Raw genomic sequence first — 27,264 nt, 5'->3', positions numbered from 1 at the left:
CAGTTGTCAGTGCTGCAGCTCTCCTCATGTATGGCAGACACCTCAATAAACCGGCCATCCATGCTGCAGCCTATTGCCCCTCCTATGGAGATAGAATATGCCTTTTCCTGAATCTCGTCCAGAGGATCTCCACAGGCCTCACCTTTCTATAGGAGATCCAGACACTTATCCTTGTGACTGACACTGGGACATCCAAGGATTTGGCCCTGGTTCCCAACACCGTCGCCACTGGAACCATGCCAATTTATGCCAGTATTGCTGTACTGAGGACCTTGGTCTACTCAGAACAGTGCAAACTATTGGGACAAATCTCATCACCCTAAGGTACCTCTCCCATTGTCTTCAGCCACCCACGCTTCACTGGAGCTTCTCCCAATCCGACCTCAGGCTGAGTATGAGGAAGAACCATAAAGATCTCCTAGGACCAGCGACTATCATTTCCCTTCTTTGTTGAGGCTGTAGTTCCACCTAGTGCCCTAGAGATGGATGACTTAACTGCTTCCAAGACCTCCTTAAGAGGATGCCAGAATCTCTGCAGCACTTAATGGAAGAGGTTCAAGGACCAGCTCATAAACTAGTGGACATCCTGCAATCCTTCTCAGCAGGAAAGATAGCCCTACCAGTCAATGAGACTATCACGGACCAGCCAAGGTGCTTTGGTAAACACCAGACACGATATTTCCCACCCCCATAAGGTAGATAAGAAATTCCAAGTTCCATCTAAATGAGCTTAATTCTTTTATATCCACCCTGTGCTCTCCATGTTGGTAGTTACCATAGCCAATGAAAAATTGAAGCAATATATGTCCACATCAAAAGAACGGGATCCAAAATAATTAGATTTATTTGACTGAAAAAATTCATTCATCAGCAAGTTTATAATTCCGAGCAGCCACTCACCAGGTTTATTGGCTAGGTATGATTTCTGGATCCACAAGCAATTATCTCTTCGTTTGCTGACAGACACCTGATGTAAGGGAGGAGATTGCTTCCATGGTTTCTGAAGTGATCTCTTTAATATTATGAGAGAGAGAAATACTTTTGGGAATTGCATCATAATGGGAGAATTTAACTTCCCAGATATAGATTGAAGAATAAAGGCTACTAATATTGGTAGGGCCTGTTCCTGGATGTGATAGTGTAACCTACATGGATAGGGAGATATGTCTTTAAGAGGTCTTACTGTGGGTAGGAGTGAGTTATGTCTGAGTCATTATTGCTAGGCAGATGCACAATTAGCACTCCACATCCAGACATTTCTGGAATTGGGTGTGGTGGTTTTGGGTAGTCTCAATAGGTTCCCTCTAGCTGAGGGCAAGCAGTCAGGGGAGCTGCTTCACAAAAGGCTATGTGCTCTATGTGGACTGGAAGAAGCTGAGCCCAGGAGCAGAAAGCAGGCTGTTTTACCTAACTCTGAAGCATTTTGCAGCAGGTTTTTAAAAAAATCTGTATACTTAACTGAGTAGTTGGTTAATCAGTTAGCTGACTGGCTAGCAGTGATTTTAGCAGAGGAGGAATAAGAGTTTGCGTGGATTCCCACTGAAGATTCCTACAAGCAAGTGGAGGGAAGATGTTGCTTTTGACTCAGTAGACTGTACAGTTTGGTGATCAAAGACTCTAACTTAGACTCAGGTGAACTCAACCTAAGCTTCTGGGAACTCTGACTTTCTTCTCACTGTGTTTCTGTGGGGAATGACCTGTTCAGATTTAATTTGTTTTCTTTATTTGTGTTTATGTATAACCGTGGAGATAATGTATGTGGGTTATAAAATAGCCATGTTATGTTGTAAAATTATTATTTATTATGTTCCTTTATTATAAGATTTTATAAAGTTGGTACTTAATTAAGTTGATTCCTTTTGTTCTTTTTGGGACTTGAATGTGGGGAGGTTGACCCTGTGCAATCTTTGCTGAAAATCATTAGAAACTGAATTCTGGGTCTCCAGCTGCTTTTCTATGAGAGTTGGGTTTTTTAGAGACTGGAAAAGAGCAATGAAGTGAACTCTAGCTCACCCAGAGGTTAGAACATAAGAATGGCCATACTGAGTCAGACCAAAGGTTCATCCAGCCCAGTATCCTGTCTACTGACAGTGGCCAATGCCAGGTGCCCCAGAGGGAGTAAACTTAACAGGTAATGATTGAGTGATCTCTCTCCTGCCATCCATCTCCACCCTGTGACAAACAGAGGCTAGGGACACCATTCCTTATCCACCCTGGCTAATAGCCATTAATGGACTTAACTTCCATGAATTGATCCAGTTCTCTTTTAAACCCTGTTATAGTCCTAACCTTCACAACCTCCTTAGGCAAGGAGTTCCACAGGTTGACTGTGCGCTGAGTGAAGAAGAACTTCCTTTTATTTGTTTTAAACCTGCTACCTATTAATTTCATTTGGTGGCCCCTAGTTCTTATATTATGGGAACAAGTAAATAACTTTTCCTCATTCACTTTCTCCACACCACTCATGATTTTATATACCTCTACCATATCCCCCCTTAGTCTCCTCTTTTCCAAGATGAAAAGTCCTAGCCTCTTTTATCTCTCCTCATACGGGACCCGTTCCAAACCCCTAATCATTTTAGTTGCCCTTTTCTGAACCTTTTCTAATGCCAGTATATCTTTTTTGAGATGAGGGGACCACATCTGTATGCAGTATTCAAGATGTGGGTGTACCATGGATTTATATAAGGGCAATAAGATATTCTCTCTCTTATTCTCTGTCCCCTTTTTAATGATTCCTAACATCCCGTTTGCTTTTTTGACTGCTGATGCACACTGTGTGAATGTTTTCATATCCACGATGACTCCAGGATCTTTCTCCTGATTAGTTGTAGCTAAATTATCCCCCATCATATTGTACGTATAGTTGGGGTTATTTTTTCCAATGTGCATTACTTTACATTAAATTTCATTTGCCATTTTGTTGCCCATTCACTTAGCCCTGGTCTACACTAGGACTTTAGGTCGAATTTAGCAGCATTAAATCGATGTAAACCTGCACCCGTCCACACGATGAAGCCCTTTATTTCGACTTAAAGGGCTCTTAAAATCAATTTCCTTACTCCACCCCTGACAAGTGGATTAGCGCTTAAATCGGCCTTGCCGGGTCGAATTTGGGGTACTGTGGACACAATTCGATGGTATTGGCCTCCGGGAGCTATCCCAGAGTGCTCCATTTTGTCTGCTCTGGACAGCACTCTCAACTCAGATGCACTGGCCAGGTAGACAGGAAAAGAACCGCAAACTTTTGAATCTCATTTCCTGTTTGGCCAGCGTGGCAAGCTGCAGGTGACCATGCAGAGCTCATCAGCAGAGGTGACCATGATGGAGTCTCAGAATCGCAAAAGAGCTCCAGCATGGACCGAACGGGAGGTACGGGATCTGATCGCTGTATGGGGAGAGGAATCCGTGCTATCAGAACTCCGTTCCAGTTTTCGAAATGCCAAAACCTTTGTCAAAATCTCCCAGGGCATGAAGGACAGAGGCCATAAAGGGACCCGAAGCAGTGCCGCGTGAAACTGAAGGAGCTGAGGCGAGCCTACCAGAAAACCAGAGAGGCGAACGGCCGCTCCGGGTCAGAGCCCCAAACATGCCGCTTCTATGATGAGCTGCATGCCATTTTAGGGGGTTCAGCTACCACTACCCCAGCCGTGTTGTTTGACTCCTTCAATGGAGATGGAGGCAATACGGAAGCAGGTTTTGGGGACGAAGAAGATGATGATGATGATGATGATGAGGTTGTAGATAGCTCACAGCAAGCAAGCGGAGAAACCGGTTTTCCCGACAGTCAGGAACTGTTTCTCACCCTGGACCTGGAGCCAGTACCCCCCGAACCCACCCAAGGCTGCCTCCTGGACCCAGCAGGCGAGAAGGGGCCTCCGGTGAGTGTACCTTTTAAAATACTATACATGGTTTAAAAGCAAGCATGTGAAAGGATTACTTTGCCCTGGCATTCGCGGCTCTCCTGGATATACTCCCAAAGCCTTTGCAAAAGGTTTCTGGGGAGGGCAGACTTATTGCGTCCTTCATGGTAGGACACTTTACCACTCCAGGCCAGTAACACGTACTCAGGAATCATTGTACAACAAAGCATTGCAGTGTATGTTTGCTGGCGTTCAAACAACATCCGTTCTTTATCTCTCTGTGTTATCCTCAGGAGAGTGAGATATAATCCATGGTCACCTGGTTGAAATAGGGTGCTTTTCTTCAGGGGACACTCAGAGGAGCCCATTCCTGCTGGGCTGTTTGCCTGTGGCTGAACAGAAATGTTCCCCACTGTTAGCCACAGGGAGGGGGGAGGATTGAGGGGGTAGCCACGCGGTGGGGGGAGGCAAAATGCAACCTTGTAACGAAAGCACATGTGCTATGTATGTAATGTTAACAGCAAGGTTTACCCTGAAAGAGTGTAGCCAGTGTTTTATAAAATGTGTCTTTTTAAATACCGCTGTCCCTTTTTTTTTTCTCCACCAGCTGCATGTGTTTCAGTGATCACAGGATCTTCTCCTTCCCAGAGGCTAGTGAAGATTAGAAAGAAAAAAAAACACACTCGAGATGAAATGTTCTCCGAGCTCATGCTGTCCTCCCACACTGACAGAGCACAGACGAATGTGTGGAGGCAAATAATGTCAGAGTGCAGGAAAGCACAAAATGACCGGGAGGAGAGGTGGCGGGCTGAAGAGAGTAAGTGGCGGGCTGAAGAGAGGGCTGAAGCTCGAATGTGGCGGCAGCGTGATGAGAGGAGGCAGGATTCAATGCTGAGGCTGCTGGAGAACCAAACCAGTATGCTCCAGTGTATGGTTGAGCTGCAGCAAAGGCAGCTGGAGCACAGACTGCCACTACAGCCCCTGTGTAACCAACCTCCCTCCTCCCCAAGTTCCATAGCCTCCACACCCAGACGCCCAAGAACGCGGTGGGGGGGCCACCGGCCAACCAGCCACTCCGCCACAGAGGATTGCCCAAAAAAAAGAAGGCTGTCATTCAATAAATTTTAAAGTTGTAAACTTTTAAAGTGCTGTGTGGCATTTTCCTTCCCTCCTCCACCACCCCTCCTGGGCTACCTTGGTAGTCATCCCCCTATTTGTGTGATGAATGAATAAAGAATGCATGAATGTGAAGCAACAATGACTTTATTGCCTCTGCAAGCGGTGATCGAAGGGAGGAGGAGAGGGTGGTTAGCTTACAGGGAAGTAGAGTGAACCAAGGGGCGGGGGGTTTCATCAAGGAGAAACAAACAGAACTTTCACACCGTAGCCTGGCCAGTCATGAAACTGGTTTTCAAAGCCTCTCTGATGCGTACCGCACCCTCCTGTGCTCTTCTAACCGCCCTGGTGTCTGGCTGCGCGTAACCAGCAGCCAGGCGATTTGCCTCAACCTCCCACCCCGCCATAAACGTCTCCCCCTTACTCTCACAGATATTGTGGAGCACACAGCAAGCAGTAATAACAGTGGGAATATTGGTTTCACTGAGGTCTAAGCGAGTCAGTAAACTGCGCCAGCGCGCCTTTAAACGTCCAAATGCACATTCTACCACCATTCTGCACTTGCTCAGCCTGTAGTTGAACAGCTCCTGACTACTGTCCAGGCTGCCTGTGTACGGCTTCATGAGCCATGGCATTAAGGTGTAGGCTGGGTCCCCAAGGATACATATAGGCATTTCAACATCACCAACAGTTATTTTCTGGTCTGGGAATAAAGTCCCTTCTTGCAGCTTTTGAAACAGACCAGAGTTCCTGAAGATGCGAGCATCATGTACCTTTCCCGGCCATCCCACGTTGATGTTGGTGAAACGTCCCTTGTGATCCACCAGAGCTTGCAGCACTATTGAAAAGTACCCCTTGTGGTTTATGTACTCGCCGGCTTGGTGCTCCGGTGCCAAGATAGGGATATGGGTTCCGTCTATGGCCCCACCACAGTTAGGGAATCCCATTGCAGCAAAGCCATCCACTATGACCTGCACATTTCCCAGGGTCACTACCCTTGATATCAGCAGATCTTTGATTGCGTGGGCTACTTGCATCACAGCAGCCCCAACAGTAGATTTGCCCACTCCAAATTGATTCCCAACTGACCGGTAGCTGTCTGGCGTTGCAAGCTTCCACAGGGCTATCGCCACTCGCTTCTCAACTGTGAGGGCTGCTCTCATCTTGGTATTCATGCGCTTCAGGGCAGGGGAAAGCAAGTCACAAAGTTCCATGAAAGTGCCCTTACGCATGCGAAAGTTTCGCAGCCACTGGGAATCGTCCCAGACCTGCAACACTATGCGGTCCCACCAGTCTGTGCTTGTTTCCCGAGCCCAGAATCGGCGTTCCACAGCATGAACCTGCCCCATTAGCACCATGATGCATGCATTGGCAGGGCCCAGGCTTTGAGAGAAATCTGTGTCCATGTCCTGATCACTCACGTGACCGCGCTGACGTCGCCTCCTCTCCCGGTATCGCTTTGCCAGGTTCTGGTGCTGCATATACTGCTGGATAATGCGTGTGGTGTTTAATGTGCTCCTAATTGCCAAAGTGAGCTGAGCGGCCTCCATGCTTGCCTTGGTATGGCGTCCGCACAGAAAAAAGGTGCGGAATGATTGTCTGCCGTTGCTCTGACGGAGGGAGGGGCGACTGACGACACGGCTTACAGGGTTGGCTTCAGGGAGCTAAAATCAAGAAAGGGGGTGGCTTTACATCAAGGAGTATTTCATGCAGGACTTCACGGAGGGTTCCAATAAGAAATGGTGCACCTAAGTTATTGTTCTTATTGGAACAAGGAGGTTAGCCTGGCCTCTGATTGATACATGGCTAGATTTACCTCACTGCACCTTCTCTGTGAGTGACTGCAGTGTGACCTAGAGGAATGAGTCCCTTAGACAGGGGAGGAGGCAAATGAGTACAAAACAAATCTGGTCTATTTCTTGTTTTGATCCACTCCATCTATCTTTGGCTGGCAGCAGACGGTGCAGAAGGACTGCATGCCATCCACATCTCATGGCTGCTCGGCAGAAGATGGTACAGTACGACTGCTAGCCATCCTCATCTCTTGCCTGCCTGGCAGAAGATGGTACAATACGATTGCTACCATCGTCATCTCTTGCCTGCCCGGCAGAAGATGGTACAATACGACTGCTAGCAATCCGTATTGCCTGCCTGCTCACCATTAGACGGTTCAATAGGACTGACTGCAGGACTAAAGAGAATGACCTGGTCAAGTCACCAAAAATTTAGTCCCTGCGCCCATGTCTGCCCAGGCGTTCCCAGCCGACGTGGCCAGGAGCACCTCGGACATGACGAGGACGGCTATCAGTCATACTGCACCGTCTGCTGCCAGAAGGCAATGGGTTGCTGCTACTGTGTAGCAATGCCGTACCGCGTCTGCCAGCACCCAGGAGACATACGGTGACGGTTACCTGAGCGGGCTCCATGCTTGCGGTGGTATGGCGTCCGCACAGGTAACTCAGGAAAAAAGGCGCGAAACGATTGTCTGCCCTTGCCTTCACGGAGGGAGGGAGGGAACGGGGGCCTGACAATATGTACCCAGAACCACCCACGACAATGTTTTAGCCCAATCAGAGTGCTCCATTGTGACTGCTCTGGACAGCACTCTCAACTCAGATGCACGATTGTTTGCCGTTGCTCTGACGCAGGGAGGGGCGACTGACAACACGGCTTACAGGGTTGGCTTCAGGGAGCTAAAATCAAGAAAGGGGGTGGCTTTACATCAAGGAGTAGTTCAGGCAGGACTTCACGGAGGGTTCCAATAAAGAAATGGTGCACCTAAGTTATTGTTCTTATTGGAACAAGGAGGTTAGCCTGGCCTCTGATTGATACATGGCTAGATTTACCTTGCTGCACCTTCTCTGTGAGTGACTGCAGTGTGACCTAGAGGAATGAGTCCCTTAGACAGGGGAGGAGGCAAATGAGTACAAAACAAATCTGGTCTATTTCTTGTTTTGATCCACTCCATCTATCTTTTACATCTTTGGCTGGCAGCAGACGGTGCAGAAGGACTGCATGCCATCCACATCTCATGGCTGCTCGGCAGAAGACGGTACAATAGGACTGCTAGCAATCCATATTGCCTGCCTGCTCACCATAAGACGGTTCAATAGGACTGACTGCCGGACTTATGAGAATGACCTGGTCAGGTCACTAAAAATTTAGTCCCTGCGCCCATGTCTGCCCAGGCGCTCCTGATCGACCTCACACAGGCGACCAGGAGCACCTCGGACATGACGAGGACGGCTACCAGTCGTACTGTACCGTCTGCTGCCAGAAGGCAATGGGTTGCTGCTACTGTGTAGCAATGCCGTACCGCGTCTGCCAGCACCCAGGAGACATACGGTGACGGTTACAAGCGGGCTCCATGCTTGCGGTGGTATGGCGTCCGCACAGGTAACTCAGGAAAAAAGGCGCGAAACGATTGTCTGCCCTTGCTTTCACGGAGGGAGGGAGGGAGGGAAGGAGGGACTGACGATATGTACCCAGAACCACCCGCGACAATGTTTCAGCCCTATCAGGCATTGGGATCTCAACCCAGAATTCCAATGGGCAGCGGAGACTGCGGGAACTGTGGGATAGCTACCCACAGTGCAACACTCCGGAAGTCGACTCTAGCCTCGGTACTGTGGAAGCACTCCGCCGAGTTAATGCACTTAATGCACTTCTGTGGGGACACACACACTCGAATATATAAAACCGATTTCTAAAAAACCGACTTCTATAAATTCGACCTTATTCCGTAGTGTAGACATACCCTTAGTTTTGTGAGCTCTTTTTGAAGTTCTTCACAGTCTGCTTTGGTCTTAACTATCTTGAGCAGTATAGTAGCATCTGCAAATTTTGCCACCCCACTGTTTACCCCTTTCTCCAGATCATTTATGAATAAATTGAATAGGATTGGTCTTAGGACTGACCCTTAGGGAATACCACTAGTTACCCCTCTCCATTCTGAAAATTTACCATTTATTCCTACCCTTTGTTCCCTGTCTTTTAACCAGTTCTCAATCCATGAAAGGATGTTCCCTTTTATCCCATGACAACTTAATTTACATAAGAACCTTTGGTGAGGGACCTTGTCAAATGCTTTCTGGAAATCTAAGTACACTGTGTCCACTGGATCCCCCTTGTCCACATGTTTGTTGACCCCCTCAAAGAACTCTAATAGATTAGTAAGACATGATCTCCCTTTACAGAAACCATGTTGACTTTTGCTCAACAATTTATGTTCTTCGATGTGTCTGACAATTTTATTCTTTACTATTTCAACTAATTTGCCCAGTACTGATGTTAGACTTACTGGTCTGTAATTGCCAGGATCATTTCTAGAGCCCTTCTTAAATATTGGCATTACATTAGCTATCTTCCAGTCATTGGGTACAGTAGCTGATTTAAAGGACAGGTTACAAACCATATTTAATAGTTCCGCAATTTCAAATTTGAGTTCTTTCAGAACTCTTGGGTGAATGTCATCTGGTCCTGGTGACTTGTTACTGTTAAGTTTATCAAATAATTCCAAAACCTCCTCTAGTGACACTTCAATCTGTGACAATTCCTCAGATTTGTCACCTACAAAAGACGGCTCAAGTTTGGGAATCTCCCTAACATCCTCAGCTGTGAAGACTGAAGCAAAGAATTCATTTAGTTTCTCTGCGATGACTTTATTGTCTTTAAGCGCTCTTTTTGTATCTCGATCATCCAGGGGCCCCACTGGTTTTTTAGCAGGCTTCCTGCTTCCAATGCACTTAAATAACATTTTATTACCTTTTGAGTTTTTCGCTAGCTGTTCTTCAAACTCATTTTTGGCTTTTCTTATTACATTTTTACATTTAATTTGGCAGTGTTTATGCTCCTTTCTATTTACCTCACTAGGATTTGACTTCCACTTTTTAAAATAAGCCTTTTTATCTCTCACTGCTTCTTTTACATGGTTGTTAAGCCATGGTGGCTCTTTTTTAGTTCTTTTACTGTGTTTTTTTAATGTGGGGTATACATTTAAGTTGAGCCTCTATTATGGTGTCTTTGAAAAGCGTCCATGCAGCTTGCAGGGATTTCACTCTAGTCACTGTACCTTTTAATTTCTGTTTAAATAACCTCCTCATTTTTGCATAGTACCCCTTTCTGAAATTAAATGCCACAGTGTTGGGCTGTTTAGGTGTTCTTCCCACCACAGGAATGTTAAATGTTGTTGTATTATGGTCACTATTTCCAAGTGGTCCTGTTATAGTTATCTCTTGGACCAAATCCTGCGCTCCACTCAGGACTAGATCGAGAGTTGTCTCTCCCCTTGTGGGTTCCTGTACCAGCTGCTCCAAGAAGCAGTCATTTAAAGTGTCGAGAAATTTTGTCTCTGCATTTTGTCCTGAGGTGACGTACCCAGTCAATATGGGGATAATTGAAATCCCCCAATATTATTGAGTTTTTTATTTTGATAGCCTCTCTAATCTCCCTTAGCATTTCATCGTCACTATCACTGTCCTGGTCAGGTGGTCGATAATAGATCCCTGTTGTTATATTTTTATTAGAATATAGAATTACTATCCATAGAGATTCTATGGAACATGTGGATTCATTTAAGATTTTTATTTAATTTGATTCTACATTTTCTTTCACATGTAGTGCCACTGCACGCGGCCCCTCCCCCCCCAATGACCTATTCTGTCCTTCCTATATATTTTGTACCTTGGAATGATTGTGTCCCATTGATTGTCCTCACTCCACCAGGTTTCTGTGATACCTATTATATCAATATCCTTCTTTAACACGAGGCACTCTAGTTCACCCATCTTATTATTTAGACTTCTAGCATTTGTGTACAAGCACTTTAAAAACTTGTCACTGTTTATTTGTCTGCCCTTTTCTGATGTGTCAGATTCTTTCTGTGAATGTTTCTCATCTGATCTGGCCCATACTTTATCCTCTTCCATCCCCTCCTCCTGAGTAATACCTAGAGAATCTCTATCAATAGACTCTCTTCTAAGAGAATTCTCTGTCCAATCCACGTGCGCCTCTGCAGCAATCAGCTTTCCCCCATCTCTTAGTTTAAAAACTGCTCTGCAACCTTTTTAATGTTAAGTGCCAGCAGTCTGGATCCACTTTGGTTCAGGTGGAGCCCATCCTTCCTGTATAGTCTCCCCCTATCCCAAAAGTTTCCCCAGTTCCTAATAAATCTAAACCCCTCCTCTCTACACCATCGTCTCATCCTTGCATTGAGACTCTGAAGCTCTGCCTGCCTACCTGGCCCTGCGCGTGGAACTGGAAGCATTTCTGAGAATGCCACCATAGAGGTCCTGGATTTCAGTCTCTTTCCTAGCAGCCTAAATTTGGCCATCTCTCCTACTCTTCCCTATGTCATTGGTACCTACATGTACCACGACCACTGGCTCCTCCCCAGCTGTACACATAAGTCTATCTAGATGCCTTGAGAGATCCGCAACCTTTGCACCAGACAGGCAAGTCACCATACGGTTCTCCCAATCATCACAAACCCAGCGATCTATGTTTTTAATGATCAAATCTCCCATTACTAACACCTGCCTTTTCCTAATGATTGGAGTTCCCTCTCCCAGAGAGGTAACCTCAGTGCGAGAGGATATCCCAACATCATCTGGAAGGAGGGTCCCAACTCTTTTCCCATTGACTGCTCTCCTTCTCTGGGCCTTTCATCCTCCTTAACAGTGGAGGGGCTGTCTGACCAGAGGTGGGACAAATCTACAGAGTTCTGGAAAGCCTCATCAACATACCTTTCTGCCTCCCTTAGCTCCTCCAGTTCCACCACCCTGGCCTCCAAAGCCCTTACACCATCTTTGAGGGCCAGGAGCTCCTTGCACCGAATGCACACATACACCACCCGCCCACAGGGCAGGTAATCCTACATGCTACACTGAGTGCAATAAACAGGATAGCCCCCTGTCATAAAAATAAAGGGAAGGGTAACCACCTTTCTGTATACAGTACTATAAAATCCCTCCTGGCCAGAGGCAAGGTCCTTTTACCTGTAATGGGTTAAGAAGCTCAGGTAACCTAGCTGGCACCTGACCCAAAATGACCAATAAGGGGACAAGATACTTTCAGATCTGGATGAGGGGGAAAAGGCTTTTGTCTGTCTATGTGATACCTTTGCCGGGAACAGATCAAGGATGCAAGCCCTCCAACTCCTGTAAAGTTAGTAAGTAATCTAGCTAAAAAATGCGTTAGGTTTTCTTTTTTTTGGCTTGTGAAATTCGCTGTGCTGGAGGAAATGTGTATTCCTGTTTTTGTATCTTTTTGTAACTTAAGGTTTTGTCTAGAGGGATTCTCTATGTTTGAATCTGACTGTCTGTAAGATGATCTTCCATTCTGATCTTACAGAGTTGTTCTCTTATCTTTTTTTTGTTCTTCTAATAAAGTTCTGTTTTTTAAGAAGCTGATTGGGTTTTTTGGGTGTTAAAAATCCAAGGCTGGTCTGTGCTCATCTTGTTTATTCTCAAGCCTCCCCAGGAAAGGGGATGTAAGGGTTTGGGGGAATATTTTGGGGAAATAGGAACTCCAAATGGTCCTTCCCTGATTGGTTGTTAAATCACTTGGTGGTGGTACATGGTCTCTGAGGTCCAGGAGCTCCATGCACTGAATGCACACACATGCCACCCGCCCACAGGACAGGTAATCATACATGCTACACTGAGTGCAATAAACAGGATAGACCCCACTCTGCTGCTGGGGTTCTGCCTGCATTTTCTCGTACAGCTACCTAGGTTAATGATAGGGTTTTTGTATAAATCAAGAAGTTTTGATTATAGTTTAGTTTAAAGGTTTTAAAGAATGGCAAGTGTACCTCGCCCCTTTCCCAACTCCCTCTCGAAACTCCCTGGTAGCGGTCCCTGGTCGCAAAGCTCCCTGGTCGCTTGCTCATTGCTTTATAAAGCCCTGGCCTTCTTGATAGCCCTGCCCCCTGACTAAGGCTCAGCCAATGAACAGAGGCTTCTAGATTTCAAACCTTGTTTAGAAGCTCACAGCTTCCAACTGCCGGCCACAGCACATGGTCCTTCAAACAACCAACCAACCAACCAAACAGAGAGACAGACAGACAGACACAAGCTCAGCACACAGTAAGTAACCCCCAAACACAAACACACACTACAGACAGCCACTTACCCCAAGGGTCCCATATTTGCTTCTCCTTCACCTGGAGAACTCCCTCTTGAAACTCCTTGTTAGCGGTCCCTGTTACAACATATGACAGATTTTTTTCATCAAATCATCACTGAAACAACAAGAAGTGATGCAATTTTAGTCTTACTTTTAGTAACCTTGGATTGAGTGATAGCAAATTTATTCAGTTTAAATTAAATGGAAGAATAATCAAAACCAGGCTGTCAACCTAAGATTTTTTTATATTAAAGGGGCACACTTTGGGAAATTACGGGAATTAGTTAAAGAAATCAGCTGGATTGAAGAGCACAAGGATTTTAATGAGGAGGAGATTTGGAGTTTCTTCAAATCAACTGTGGAAAAACAATCTGAAAGAAATGTGCATCCCAAGCAAGGGGAAAAAACTTGTAGGGAAAGGCTTCAGACTTAGCTGGATGAATAGCAACCTTAAAAAGATCAAGAGAAGTAAGTAGAGAACTTATAGGGAATGGAGAAAGGAGTTGATCAGCAAAGAGAGCTACATCATTGAGATTACTAAATGGAATGAGAATTGCTAAAATTCAAGCTGAATTAGCTCTTGCCAAGGAAATTTAAATAAATAATAGGGTTTTTTTTAGTTACATAAAAACAGAATAAGGAAGGATAAGGTTGGACTGCTATGCAGTGTAAATGGGAAGGAGATTAAGGATAATCTAGATATGGCCCTAAAACTAAAGGAATACTTTGCCTCATTTTTCAGTGAGGGCTATAATATGGAACATGTGCATGAAGGCAGTATTTAACTAATGGCTGGTGGAAATGCTAGAAATGGAAATGACCATATCTGAGGTGGAAGAAAAACATAAAGTGCTTTATGCTTTCAAATAAGTGCAATGGTATAATTTTCGCCCCAGAATGTTGAAAGAACTGGCACATGAGACAACTAGTTCAGCAGCAATGATTTTTAATAAGTCTTATCTATTTGGGGGCAGGACCATATGGTTGGAGAAAAGCTAATGTCATACCTATATTTAAGAAAGGGAAATAAAGTGATCTGGACAACTACAGACCTGTTTGTTCGACCTCAGTAGTATGCAAGGCTTTAGAACAAATTGTGAAGGAAAGAATAATTAAATTAATAGAAAAAAATGGTAAATGGGTGTAATGCAACGTGGGTTTATGAAAGGTAGATCATATCAGACTAACTGGATTTCCTTCTTTGAGAAAATAACTGATTATTTTTTATAACGGGAAGTACAATAGTTGGACTTCAGTAAAGCATTTGACACAGTACCACATTGGAAACTTTGGAAATTAGTTAAATTAGGGAAGGTGGGGATCAATACCAGCAATGTAAGGTGGATAAAGAATTTGCTAAAGAGGAGAGAGCAATGGATATGCAGAAAGGTAATTATCAGACTAAAGGAAGTTTACTAGTGGAGTTCCTCAAGGACTGGACTTGGAACCAATCTTATTCAATATTTTTATAAATGACCTTGGCACAAAAAGTAGGAGTGTGCTTATAAAATTTGCTGATGATACAAAGTTGGGAGGCATCATCAAAAGAGAGGAGGGTCGGAATATTATACAGAAAGATCTGGATGACTTTGAAAACTAAAATGGGATGAAATTCAGAACTACAAAGTATATCTGCACTTAGGGTCTAATACTAAGAATTTCTTCTATAATCTGCGGACTCATCAGTTGGAAGCGACAGAGGAGGAGAGAGACCTGAATGTGTGGTCAATTACAGGATATGACTATGTGCCACCAATGTGATACAGCTGTGAAAAAGGCAAATGAAATCCAAGGATGTATTCAGTGAGGCATTTCCCGCAAGGATAGAGAAGTATTAATGCCATATTAATTTTTAGTAGGGATAGAGAAGTATTAATTACAAGGCACTGGTAAGACCTCATTTGGAATATTGTGTATAATTCTGGTCACTCATGTTTAAGAAAGATGAATTTAAACTGGAACTGGTGCAGAGAATAAAGAACTACTATGATGAGCAACAGAATGGCTGGCCTATCTTATGAGAGGATACTGAAAGAGCTTGGTTTATTTAGTCAAGAAAAAGGAGGCTGAGAGAGAATATGATAACTCTGTATAAATACATTAGGGGGTAAATACTAGGGAGGGTGAAGAGCTATTTAAGCTAAAGGACAATGTTGGCACAAAAACAAATGGATATAAGTGGCAAGCAACAAATTCAGGCTGGAAAATAGAAGAAAATTTCTAACCATCTGAGAGGGCAGGTTCTGGAGCAGCTTCCTGATAGTAGTCATTGGGGCAAAGAAAGTAATTAGTTTAAAGAAAGAACTGACAAATTTAAGTGCAAATGTATGATGGATTTTCTTGTGATGGCAGGCGGCAGGGCTCAACAGCCCTGGGGCTCACTTCTGGTTTGTGTCTTATGTTCCTAAAGCTTATGCTTCAGTGTTTCAGTTGGGGATCAGGAAGGCATTCCCCCCGCCCCCAGCGTATGCTGGGAGGGTTTTTTTTAATCTTCTTCCTCTGAAGCATAAGGGGTGACCATGGCTACAGATGATCATTTGGTAGGGTGGTCCAGGTCTCTGACGTGGCACCAAGCATTCTCTCTTTGAGGTGCGTGGCTGACTGGTTCTTGCTTACATACTCAAGGGCTAACTGATTGCTATATGTGGGGTCGGGAAGGAATTTTCCCCCAGATCAGATTGGTAGTGACCTTGGGAGTTTTATGACTTCCTCTGCAGGATGTGGATGTGGGTCACTTGCCAGAATTATCTGGGTATATCTCACTTAATCATTCCCTGTCATTGTGAGGGCCTTGATCCTGGTTCCCCTTGGTCTCTCCCCATAGCATATAATAGTCTAGTCTCACATGAGCTTTAATTCTTTGGTTTCATTTCAGTTGCTGAGTTTAGCATGTGGGTCCTGGGTGCTGTTGGTGGCCTGTGATGTACTGGAGGTCAGACTGGATGATCTAGTGGTCCCTTCTGGCCTTGAACTCTATGACTCTGTGTTGGACAAAACCAGCTTTCAGGTGGCCCTTGACGTGGTCCATACCGCCTCGAGATCAGTGGTGACAGTGGTGGTCAAGAATCTGTGTCCTTACCGACGCCTCCAAGTCAGACGCTGTGTTTGGCAAAGTAGTGCTGCAGTCTTTGTTTTTCTAAAAACTCTGAGCTCCCGCCTGCACTGTACAGTTTCACTGCTGTGGAGTCACCATTAATGGAATGTGTATGTGGGCAGTCACGTAAGGGAGAATGGGAAGTTACTTACCTATACAGTAACTGCAGTTCTTTGAGATGTGTTGTCCATATGCAGATTTCACCACTTTCCTCCATCCCCCTCTACTCGGAGTCCTTTATCCCTGGGATTCTGTGGTGGAGAGGAAACTGAATGGGTATTAGCAGACTGCCCTTATATGCCCTTGATGTGGACTACAGGGACTCTTAGGCTGCATGTGGTCATATGAACAATGCTGGCACAAAGATTCAGAACTCAAGCACATCACCATTAGTGGAATGTGCATATGAACAACATGTCTCAAAGGACTCCAGTTACTGTACGGGTAAGTAACTTCTTATTCAGCAATTTTAGGTATTGAAGAATTAGGCTTAGAGAGTTAATTCTAGCAACATTTGAACTCAGGTTGAAATAAAATTCTACAATAGCTTTCTTTAAATACTCCCTACTGAAGTGCACAAATGTGTGATTCTTCCCCCACCCCTGGACCAAATTCATTCCAAGTGTAACTCCATTGAAGTTAATGAAATTACACCACAGGTTTATTTGACCACTAGTGTGTGGATAGGAAGTGAGTATACAGTCAAACACTTTTAGGGCCTGATGCGTCTCTTGCTTACATTACTACTCAAGTGAAGTCAGTGGAGTTATTCTGGATTTATATTATTGTAAATGAGAGCAAAATTTAAATTGAATCAAAACCATTGCTACTAAAGACGTTGGTGAAGAGGCATACAGGAACTGCCCTCTAGAACTGATGGTAGAAGGCATCCCTTGCTAACAATCTTTTCTCTGTACCATGAGCAAAAGACTAGTAATTTCTTACTGAAAAGAGTGTCAAGATCTCCACATCTTACATATTCTTCTTTAGTTAAAAACTGGTACTGTAAGATTGTAACAGATCAACAAAGAAAGCATTATAAATACTGCTATTTAGGATAATTTATTGTTTCTTTCATATACCATGTGTCAAGTATGTTAATTTTTACACTTGTGTTCTAGTACATTCGTCTAGGAATGTTTGAGCTGCACTGTGATGAATTGATTAGGGCTTTGGCAAAGCGAGCAGATGCAATTTTTGGAAAAATTGTTGCCAAAATGTTCAAAGATCATCAAGATATAAACCTGAGGTAAATCTCAAAATTTCATAAATAAATGTACATTATTTTATTTCGAGTGCTAAATTTTGTAAACACTTGAAAAGTATCTTTAATCTATATTTTTACTATAATCTATACTACACAGAGATGTTAAGATATGTTATTTGTAGTTAGTTTTTCATTCAGTCTTTACTTAAACAAACTAATGATTTTTTGCCCTTATGTGAATATATAGGCAGAGAAGCATGTTACATGTATAGACACACATATCAGACTTTGGCTCTCTTTTATATATTTCAGGTTATGTGATGAATTTGAGAATATAGCCGAGAAAGCTCTTACCACTCCATCAAATACACAGGAGTTAATGGAACTTAAGGTATACATTTCTTCTTATATACTACAAGCAAGGTATAATTACCAATATCTTGATCTGATCTTGGATATACAATGACCGTGTAAGCTTAACCAAGTTGCCTCGTGTATGGCCCTGATGAGACACTAGATGGAGAGGACTTTAAGTTACTACAGAAAATTCTTTCTCAAGGTGTCTGGCTGGTGGGTCTTGCCCACATGCTCATGGTCTAACTGATGGCCCTATTTGGGGTCAGGAAGGAATTTTGTCCCAGGTCAGATTGTCAGAGATGCTGGGGTTGGTTTTTTTTTTTTTTTTGCCTTCCTCTGCAGCATTGGGCATGGGTCACTTGCAGGTTTAAACTAGTGTAAATGTGGATTCTTTGTAACTTGAAGTCTTTAAATCATGATTTGAGGACTACAGGAAGTCAGTCAGAGGTCATGGATCAATTACAGGAGTGGATGGGCAAGGTTCTGTGGACTGCAATTTGCAGGAGGTCAGACTAGATGATCATGATGGTCCCTTTGGACTTTAAAACCTATGAGTCTATAAGTTAGTGGGAGTTTTGCCACTGATCTCAATAGAATCAAGATTGCACACCCCATTTTTATTAGTAAGTGGACAGTTAGATTCCTATGCCCTTCCAGTTAGTGCTAGTAGGTGCCAATAGTGATTTATATGTTATAGAGAACATGCCTGTTAGAAACTGGATTGAGAACATAATTTCTTTCATACAGGCTATGACCGGGGTCCCAGTGCGGGCCAGCTGAGGTCACTCAATTAAGGTGAACTGCAAAGAATGGACAGTCAATCCCCAAAGTTGTTGGATATTTTAATACTTAGATTTACCAAACCAGCACAAAACAGCTTCTTTATTCAACCTGGTTGCCCAGAAACCAACAGCACATTTCCTTTAAAGGTACCCAAATCAAATATGATGAAGATTTATGAAAATCTTATTTTATCATATCAAAAAAAAAGGTTCTACCAATCCCAAAGGATTGGACACATTACGTCCCAGGTTAATGAATATTCCAGATCTTACCCAAATACATGCTAATAGCCTATTTCCATTAACTGAACTAAAATTTATTAAAAAAGAAAAGAGAGAGAGTATTGTTAAAAGATCAATATACATACAGACAGGAGTTCAATTCTTGAGGTTCAGATACATAGGAGAGATGGTGAGCTTTGTAGTTGCAAAGAGTTCTTTTAGAATTAGTCCATAGGTTATAGTCCAATGTTTATATTTCAGGGTGTCCAGTCAGAACAGGGATCTCAGTCCTTGTGGCTTAGGCTTCCTCTGCATGGAACCTCAAGCAGATCTGAGATAAAAAGGATCAGGATGCAAGGGTCTTTTTATACAGTGTTCTAGCATCCACTTGACCTGGGTAAACAATAGGCTTTTGATGTAACCTTCTGTTTTCTAAACACCACCAGTAATTAGTTATACAAATTAACATAGGGCAATTTATCCATGAGGCAGTCTATCACAAACTTCAAAGAGACATATAGACAATGACAGTATTTCACCCAAGATTCATCTAAATGTTAATATTCCCTTTTGATCTCTGAATTAGTAGCTATAGTGACAGACAGGAACTGTCTGTTTACATGGGTAGCATCTAAGATACACACAATTAGTATAACTTCTAACAATATAGGTTTGCATTTCAAAGTTCTAGCCTACCTAGCCAGAGAATGACCCTAATTACCATTTCTAACATGTCTTTAAAGGTTGGCTTTGGGTTAACTAGCCTACAAGCTGTTTAACTCTTTCTGGCCATGTGTTACACTTTGTTTAAGATTTGTTGCAATTATATAACAGTGGTAGCAATAATGATTTGCATGGTTATATTTTAACCATACAGGCCTTATAACAGATAATGTGATCAAATGGTGAAATCTTTTGGGCTGGATTCAGACAGTTTATTAGAGGTGAAATACACTGGGTCCCATTCACAATATTCTGAGCTAGTCAGAGACATGAACTTCCAGGGAAGCAGACAAATGTCTGATTAGAACTTAGAGAGGAGTTGGTACTGCATAGACAACTTTCAGAAACATTCTGCCTGTAATTTATATATAAAGTACTTCTGCCTATAAGTCATGTATTGAGCTGTCATTTAAAATGTGTCAGATGTGTGGCTTGTGTGTGATCATCCATCTCAATAACTATAAAATCCCACCACATTATAGATACCAGTTTGATGATCAAGTCCCAGTGGCCACTCTGGCATACTCAGGCTCCAACTCAGCAAAGTACTTAAACACATGTTTAAAATTAAGTATGTGCTTAAGTTCATTCTTATTCAGCAAAGCACTTATGTAGGTGCTTAATTTTAAGTCAGAGGGACATAGGTGTGTACTTAAAGTTAATCAAGCAAATGAATGCTTGGCTGAATCAGAATCTAAATGCTTTGTTTTTACACTGAAAGTCTAGCTGAACAATGGCAACATTCTGAGACTTTTTCAAGTGAAAAAAAAAAGCTTTAAAAGACATGAAACGTGTGCCATCTTAAAGCATTGAGTTTCTATTGCTGCAGTTTTATGTCAGATAAACACCATATTAAGTTTTCCCAGGTGTGGCTTATTATTTTCCACTGAGATCAAATCCCTCCTGATAACTCCTTTGTCTTTTAGCTACAATGCTATTTTAAATTTTATATAGGCTATTTTTTGAAAAGACCAGTGTTCCCTAGAGCCAGAAGTCATTAATATATTCTACTGGATATAAACTATTGTTTAAAAGATAGTGGTGGTATACATTTTACTGGACAGATTGTACTTTTCTAAATATTATTTCATTGATTAATTTGTGTCATCACATTAATTATTTTTGCTGTGGTGTTGTAAACATGTTGGTCCCAGTATATTAGAGACAAAGTGAGTGAGGCAATGCCTTTTATTAGACCTACTTCTGTTGGTGATAGAGACAAGCTTTCGAGCTTCCACAGAGCTCTTCTTCAGGTCTGGAAAAGGTACTTGAATGTCACTGCTAAAACCAAGGGTGGAACAGATAAGGAGTTAACACATGTTGCAAGAGACCATGCAAGGTGAAGTGGGCAGTTAACACCACTATAGTCTTAAAACAAAGAAGGATTAGTAGGTCACGGATCGTTGTAATGAGCCATGAATCCAGTGTCTTTATTAAATCCATGATTTTTGGTGTCTAGCAGAGTTATGAATTTAAGTTTCCAGGCTCATCTTTTGAAGGTGTGCAGGTTCTGATGTTGCTAGACACCAGAAATCATGGACTTAATAAAGACACTGGATTTTTATGGTTCATTACAGCAATCTGTAATGAACCTTTCTTTGTCCTATGACTGTAGACTTATTTACTGGCCACTTCATCTTGAACACAGACTTTTCATGTTTACTATGTGAGGACTGTTTTAGATATCTTGACAGATTAAAGAAATTGGGGGGTTTGATGGGAAGACATTTATGTTGTTTAATTTTGTATCCCCTAGGCATATATACAGAAAGTGGAAACACGGGACATGTTTGAGTTGGAACAGAAATTAGTGGACTCTAAAAATTGCCTTGCTTTCCTGATAGAGTGTGCAAACTTTTCACCAGCAGATATTCGACTGAATAATAGTGTCTTTCAGTGGTATGCTCGAATGTCAGATATTTTTGAAGAGCACAGAAAGATAATTAAAGAAAAAACAGAGCAATTTCAAGAGGGACTTAAGGTTAGTAGTGAAAGCATTTTCAAAACCTTTGTGTTATTTGAATATTTTAAATAATACAGTTGACATAAAAAATCATATTGATGGGCATAATCTTTTAAAATTTATTTATACCACTACTTTTAAAAACAGTGCAGAATTAATTACATTAAATAAACATATGGCACAGCACATATCAGAATATATAATATTAACTAATTTGTATTGATTTCTTATTCATTTGATTGCACATACCATTGTTGTACCAATAAATTAAAAACCAGCAGGATCTTATTAAAGGGAAAAAGGCAAAATACCACATTTATTGTGAATACAGAAAGAATCATAGTCTACAGCTGTAACATTCCATTCAATCTCATCTTTATTCACTCATTCATTCATACACACACACACAGGTTCTGCAAGGTTGTTATCATAGTAAGCAGTTAGTTATAGCTATAACATTCCATTCAATCTCATATTTATTCACACATTCACACACACACACACACACACACACACACACAGGTTCTGCAAGGTTGTCATCATAGTTACCAGCCTTAGAGTTGCTCATGCCAAGCCACTGGCCAGGTGGCCTGGACATGAGGAGGGAGCAGGGCCTTGTCAGATGCTCATCTGATGCTCCTGGAAGTTGGTTTGCAGAATCAGACCCCAAAGTTCTCACTTTTTAGAGTCTCTTTTTATAGGAATTTCTTCCTAGGCCAGTCTGTGGGAATTGCTTCATCATGCTGTTGCTGAATCAATCAGCAGATGGCACATTCCTGACGGCTCCGTGCTGCTAGATGTTATCTTGTTCTTTGGTTCTCCCATTCTTGAGGCTGTTGGGTGGATTCCAGTCTGCCCTCCGGGGGTCCTCTGGTTATTTCCACTTGACGCCTTCTTCAGCCGATGGACACTGGATTCTTAGGCTGGCACCTCCCTGATCATTCAGTTATTATCCACACCAAGCATCCATCCACATACATCCTCTATCTCTATTTTAATCACAATTGTTAATACAACAAAAGGGCGAGGAGTCTCTGGGTGCTGTTTCTGTCGTTAGAGTATTGCTTTGAGTCTCTGTGAATTGCTTTGAGAACAGACTCTGTCTTAGAATGTACTAACACAATTAGCAGCTTGCAAGTTTCACACATAGAGGGAGAGAAACAGTACCAAAACCCAAGAGACCTCTTAATTAGTAATACCCTGGAATTTAAACTATGGGGAATCAAACTCATTTGTGATTTTAATACAGAACTTCTTTAATATGATCCAACATAATCCCCCTTTTGACACTAAGATTTATAATCGTCAGTGTCACTTTCTATGTAGCCTATTCAAGAGAAGGTACTGTGAGGCAATTTGAGTTTGTGATTCCAATTCATGCCACATACATGATCCTAGTGATGTATCTTTACTACAAGGTTCTTGGGCAACAGGCAAGGTGAGGCACACCCACTTTTGAGGAGTCCATTCGGTACAACTTCTAGTGTCCAATAGCTTCCCTCCCTCCCCAGCCCACTGGCTCGAGGTCCAGGGTAGCCAGAAGGATCCCATGTGTAATATGGGGAGTGGGCTAACCTTCAATACCTTTGCCTCCAGGGACTGTTGGTGTGCAATTTTGACAACAATTTCTCCCATTAACAAGTCTGGTTTCACAATACTGGAAACATATTGCATCCATTCATATTAATAAGTGTCAAACAATGATCTCTTTCTTTTTTAACAAATGCATCAAACCCTTAATATTTCCCAATATGACCCAGAACATTTGTGTTCCAAAGTAGCTAGTGCAAGTATCTGCATTTCAGTGCATCCCATAGCTATGGCTGTGTAGTTTCCTATTTCTAATTTTTTTTTTTTCTTATGCATAAGCCATGTGGTAGTATTAAGCCATTGCCAAAGATTCCATCGGGCTTTTAGGTTACCCAGACCAATTTGGACCAAGTCTACATTGGCATGTACTTGTTTTTGTGTCAGGCTGTCCTGTAGCTGGGACAGAGAGCTTAATTTATTTTTAATTACCTGCAGGTCTTTAGTTTTTTTTTGTTTTTTTTTAAAAACACACAACGGTGCTAGCAACAAGACAAAACACAAGACAACACATAGAACACAAAACACAGTTTCTAGTAGATTCATAGTATTGGGTTGCTCTTCAGCTGGCATCAGCTTTTCCTGATTTTCTGAAAGACAAAAAGAACATGTTTCTACCCCTTTTGGGGTGGCAGATTATTGCTTAAAATATTTCTTTTACAAATACCCTTGCTGATTGCAGGCAAAACAGAGGAATTGCCCCCACATTTTCCTGTTTTTGTTCTATAGGCAGGCCAGGTTTCAATGGCTTTTATCTTTTAAGGGTTATGGGGAAATTATTCCACTATTTAGTCATTAAATCCCTGAGGTGGGGTACCTCAGTTTCCCTTCTTATACAGCAGACCAAGTTTATAATGTTTTTCCTGCTGTGTTAAGCTTTAAGTTTATTTACAGGTAATAGCTGAGAAGCATCATTACCATACAACCTTAAAGGGTTTTTCCAAAAATCATACAGACTATACATTGTTGCAGGGGTACTTATTATCATTAAATTTATTAAAATTATCTTGTAATCCCATGCCTTTTATTTAGACAATTTGTTTGCTGACCAGGTATGTCCTTTATCTGCAGCTCCTTTGTGCTGCTAGTTCTTTCCTTCCTTTATCATTTAGGTAATTTGCATTTTCACAGAAGCTTCCTGCTTTTGGATTTAAAGCCATCAGCAGCTCAGAGACTATCTTAAAAGGGACACAGTCAACTTTCACCAGAGTTTTGATTACTTTTAACTTCTGCTTCCAAAACACACAGCAATCTGAAAAAGAAAACCCAACCTATTGTGGCTCCCTTTGGAGCCCTAATGGCATTTTAATTAAGTAGCATGGTATTTTTGCATTTCTTTTGCCCCTTCTACAATATACCCTGCACATGTTCTGGGGCAAATGCACATTCCTTCCATAGTTTAACTTCTATAACATTATCCAGATCCATTTTTACATAAGGTGTCACTATTTCTTTTTTTTTTTTTTTTGCTTACAGAGTTTTCATGTACCTTTATCAAAGTGACAGTCTGATTACTCAGAGCCATTTTAAGACTCAGTGTTTCTAACATTGCTTCTTCTTGTTTTGTGCACCTCACCCCTGCGGTTGCTTCAGATAGGCACTGTCTTTTTTTTAATTTTTTTTTTTTTTTTACTACAACTCTCATCTGCTATTTTGTTACAAAAACAAACAAACAAAAAGAATCCAGATTTTTTTTTTTTTATATTCTCCTGATTTTGACTGCCCTGCTGCAGCCACAACTTAAAAACATTTTAAATTTTGTAAAGCATTGAGTTACCTTTTAAGGGTTAAATGCCAAATCCAAAAGCCAAGCAACACTAATTACCTGTGTCTAGCAAAAAGGTCTGTCAGTTTTGCAACTTTGAATTAAAGAGTCAAATGGATTTTTAGTGGCATTATTTAAAACAAAAACAAAACCAACTGGTCCTTAGAACTTTACATATTTACACACACAGAGATAGATACATACACATTTTCTTTAACATCCCTTCCACACTGCTCTGGTTTTTTTTACATCTTACATTCCCTTTATACATTTGAGGCAGCTAAGTTCCAATAGAACCCTTTTATGTTCTTTTAGCAAATTTGACTAAATTGTCCAGTCAAATGATTTTAATCAGATAGTTTATTTTTGCCTGGCTAATTTACAGACATTCCTTTGGAAAAGGGCCCATTTTTCTTTCAGAATGGCTGCAAAGAAACCAAGAATGCTCTTTCTCTAACACTTTTCCTTTTTAACATTTTCACAAAGTTTAGCTGCTTAATTCCCTCCAGCCTCTGCAGAGTTAACTTTTTTTTTTTTTTAACTCTTTATCTTTGTAATTATGCCTGGGGGTGCCATACATAGGACCTTCTCCCCCTTTAGCTGCCTCCCTCCAGCCTCTGCAGAGTTAACTTTTTCACTCTTTTTGTATTCCTGGAGTGCCTCTTTCACTATTTTCAGCTGGCTTTGGGTATTTGTAGCCAGCACCTTCCAATTGTCTGCTCCCTTTTCCGTTTGTGCCTTTTCCTCTTTACATGAAGACAAGCGGAGGGAAGAATCCTTACATGCCTCACACAACAACCAAATTGCTGCTGCATCTCTTTTGGCAGCACTAGAAGGTTTGTATATCAGGATATACTGAGCCAATCTATCCTCCAGGTCCGAAATAGTGCAGAGATCAGCTAGGGCTTGTTTAGTCCAAGGACTGTGCCCAAATTTTTGAAGGTTTTGTTTAAAAGGTGTAATTTCTTTAACAAAAGGTGAGGTTGGAGTTCCTTCTGACTCCATTCCTCCCTCTGGTACTGGCTTACCCTGTTTTCTTTTAAACATCTTAACATGGATATTTCAATCTCTTTGTCACTGCTGGTATTACTTAGCAAGTGACATAGCCTAGATTCTGAAATCATAGCTTAATCTATGCGTTTTTCCCCTGCTACCTTCCCGGAGGCCAGCAGGTCCCCTGCTACCTTCCCGGAGGCCAGCAGGTCTGGTTAACCTATTTCTCCCTGCTACCTTCTCGGAGGCCAGCAGGTCCGGTTAACCTGTTCTCCCCTGCTACCTTCTCGGAGGCCAGCAGGTCCCCTGCTACCTTCTCGGAGGCCAGCAGGTCTGGTTTAGTCTGTTTTCCCTGCTACCGTCTCGGAGGCCAGCAGGTCTAGTTTAATCTGTTCTTCCCTGCTACCTTCTCGGAGGCCAGCAGGTCCCCTGCTACCTTCTCGGAGGCCAGCAGGTCTGGTTTAATCTGTTTTTCCTGCTACCTTCTCGGAGGCCAGCAGGTCCCCTGCTACCTTCTCGGAGGCCAGCAGGTCTGGTTTAATCTGTTTTTCCTGCTACCTTCTCGGAGGCCAGCAGGTCCCCTGCTACCTTCTCGGAGGCCAGCAGGTCTGGTTTAATCTGTTTTTCCTGCTACCTTCTCGGAGGCCAGCAGGTCCCCTGCTACCTTCTCGGAGGCCAGCAGGTCTGGTTAACCTAATAGAAATGCCTAGCTCACTAGAGCTGGCAGTGTGCACACCAATATTTACAATAACTGAGGTTTTTTACCAATATTCCCCCTTTCGCAATTCTCCACCAAAATGTTGTACCAATAAATTAAAAACCAGCAGGATCTTATTAAAGGGAAAAAGGCAAAATACCACATTTATTGTGAATACAGAAAGAATCATAGTCTACAGCTGTAACATTCCATTCAATCTCATCTTTATTCATTCATACACACACACACAGGTTCTGCAAGGTTGTTATCATAGTAAGCAGTTAGTTATAGCTATAACATTCCATTCAATCTCATATTTATTCACACATTCACACATTCACACACACACACACACACACAGGTTCTGCAAGGTTGTCATCATAGTTACCAGCCTTAGAGTTGCTCATGCCAAGCCACTGGCCAGGTGGCCTGGACATGAGGAGGGAGCAGGGCCTTGTCAGATGCTCATCTGATGCTCCTGGAAGTTGGTTTGCAGAATCAGACCCCAAAGTTCTCACTTTTTAGAGTCTCTTTTTATAGGAATTTCTTCCTAGGCCAGTCTGTGGGAATTGCTTCATCATGTTGTTGCTGAATCAATCAGCAGATGGCACATTCCTGACGGCTCCGTGCTGCTAGATGTTATCTTGTTCTTTGGTTCTCCCATTCTTGAGGCTGTTGGGTGGATTCCAGTCTGCCCTCCGGGGGTCCTCTGGTTATTTCCACTTGACGCCTTCTTCAGCCGATGGACACTGGATTCTTAGGCTGGCA

The 27,264-nt window shown here is 42.4% G+C and overlaps 1 protein-coding gene across 1 annotated transcript in view; it reads left to right on the top strand.

The window, feature by feature from the left end:
- Window positions 1-27,264, top strand: part of DNAH7 (dynein axonemal heavy chain 7) — a 312,828-nt gene that overhangs the window by 46,159 nt on the left and 239,405 nt on the right. Inside the window, exons 13-15 of the mRNA XM_074967796.1 lie at window positions 17,322-17,449; window positions 17,720-17,798; window positions 21,248-21,472. Of these exons, the coding sequence (XP_074823897.1) occupies window positions 17,322-17,449; window positions 17,720-17,798; window positions 21,248-21,472 (432 nt within the window). The remainder of the gene's footprint in view (window positions 1-17,321; window positions 17,450-17,719; window positions 17,799-21,247; window positions 21,473-27,264) is intronic.

Source organism: Natator depressus, chromosome 11 (genome assembly GCF_965152275.1).
Source record: "Natator depressus isolate rNatDep1 chromosome 11, rNatDep2.hap1, whole genome shotgun sequence".
In the NCBI taxonomy this organism is placed as follows: Eukaryota; Metazoa; Chordata; order Testudines; family Cheloniidae; genus Natator; species Natator depressus.
The sequence above is the reverse complement of the archived record's forward strand: the minus strand, read 5'-3'. Positions and strand labels throughout refer to the sequence as shown.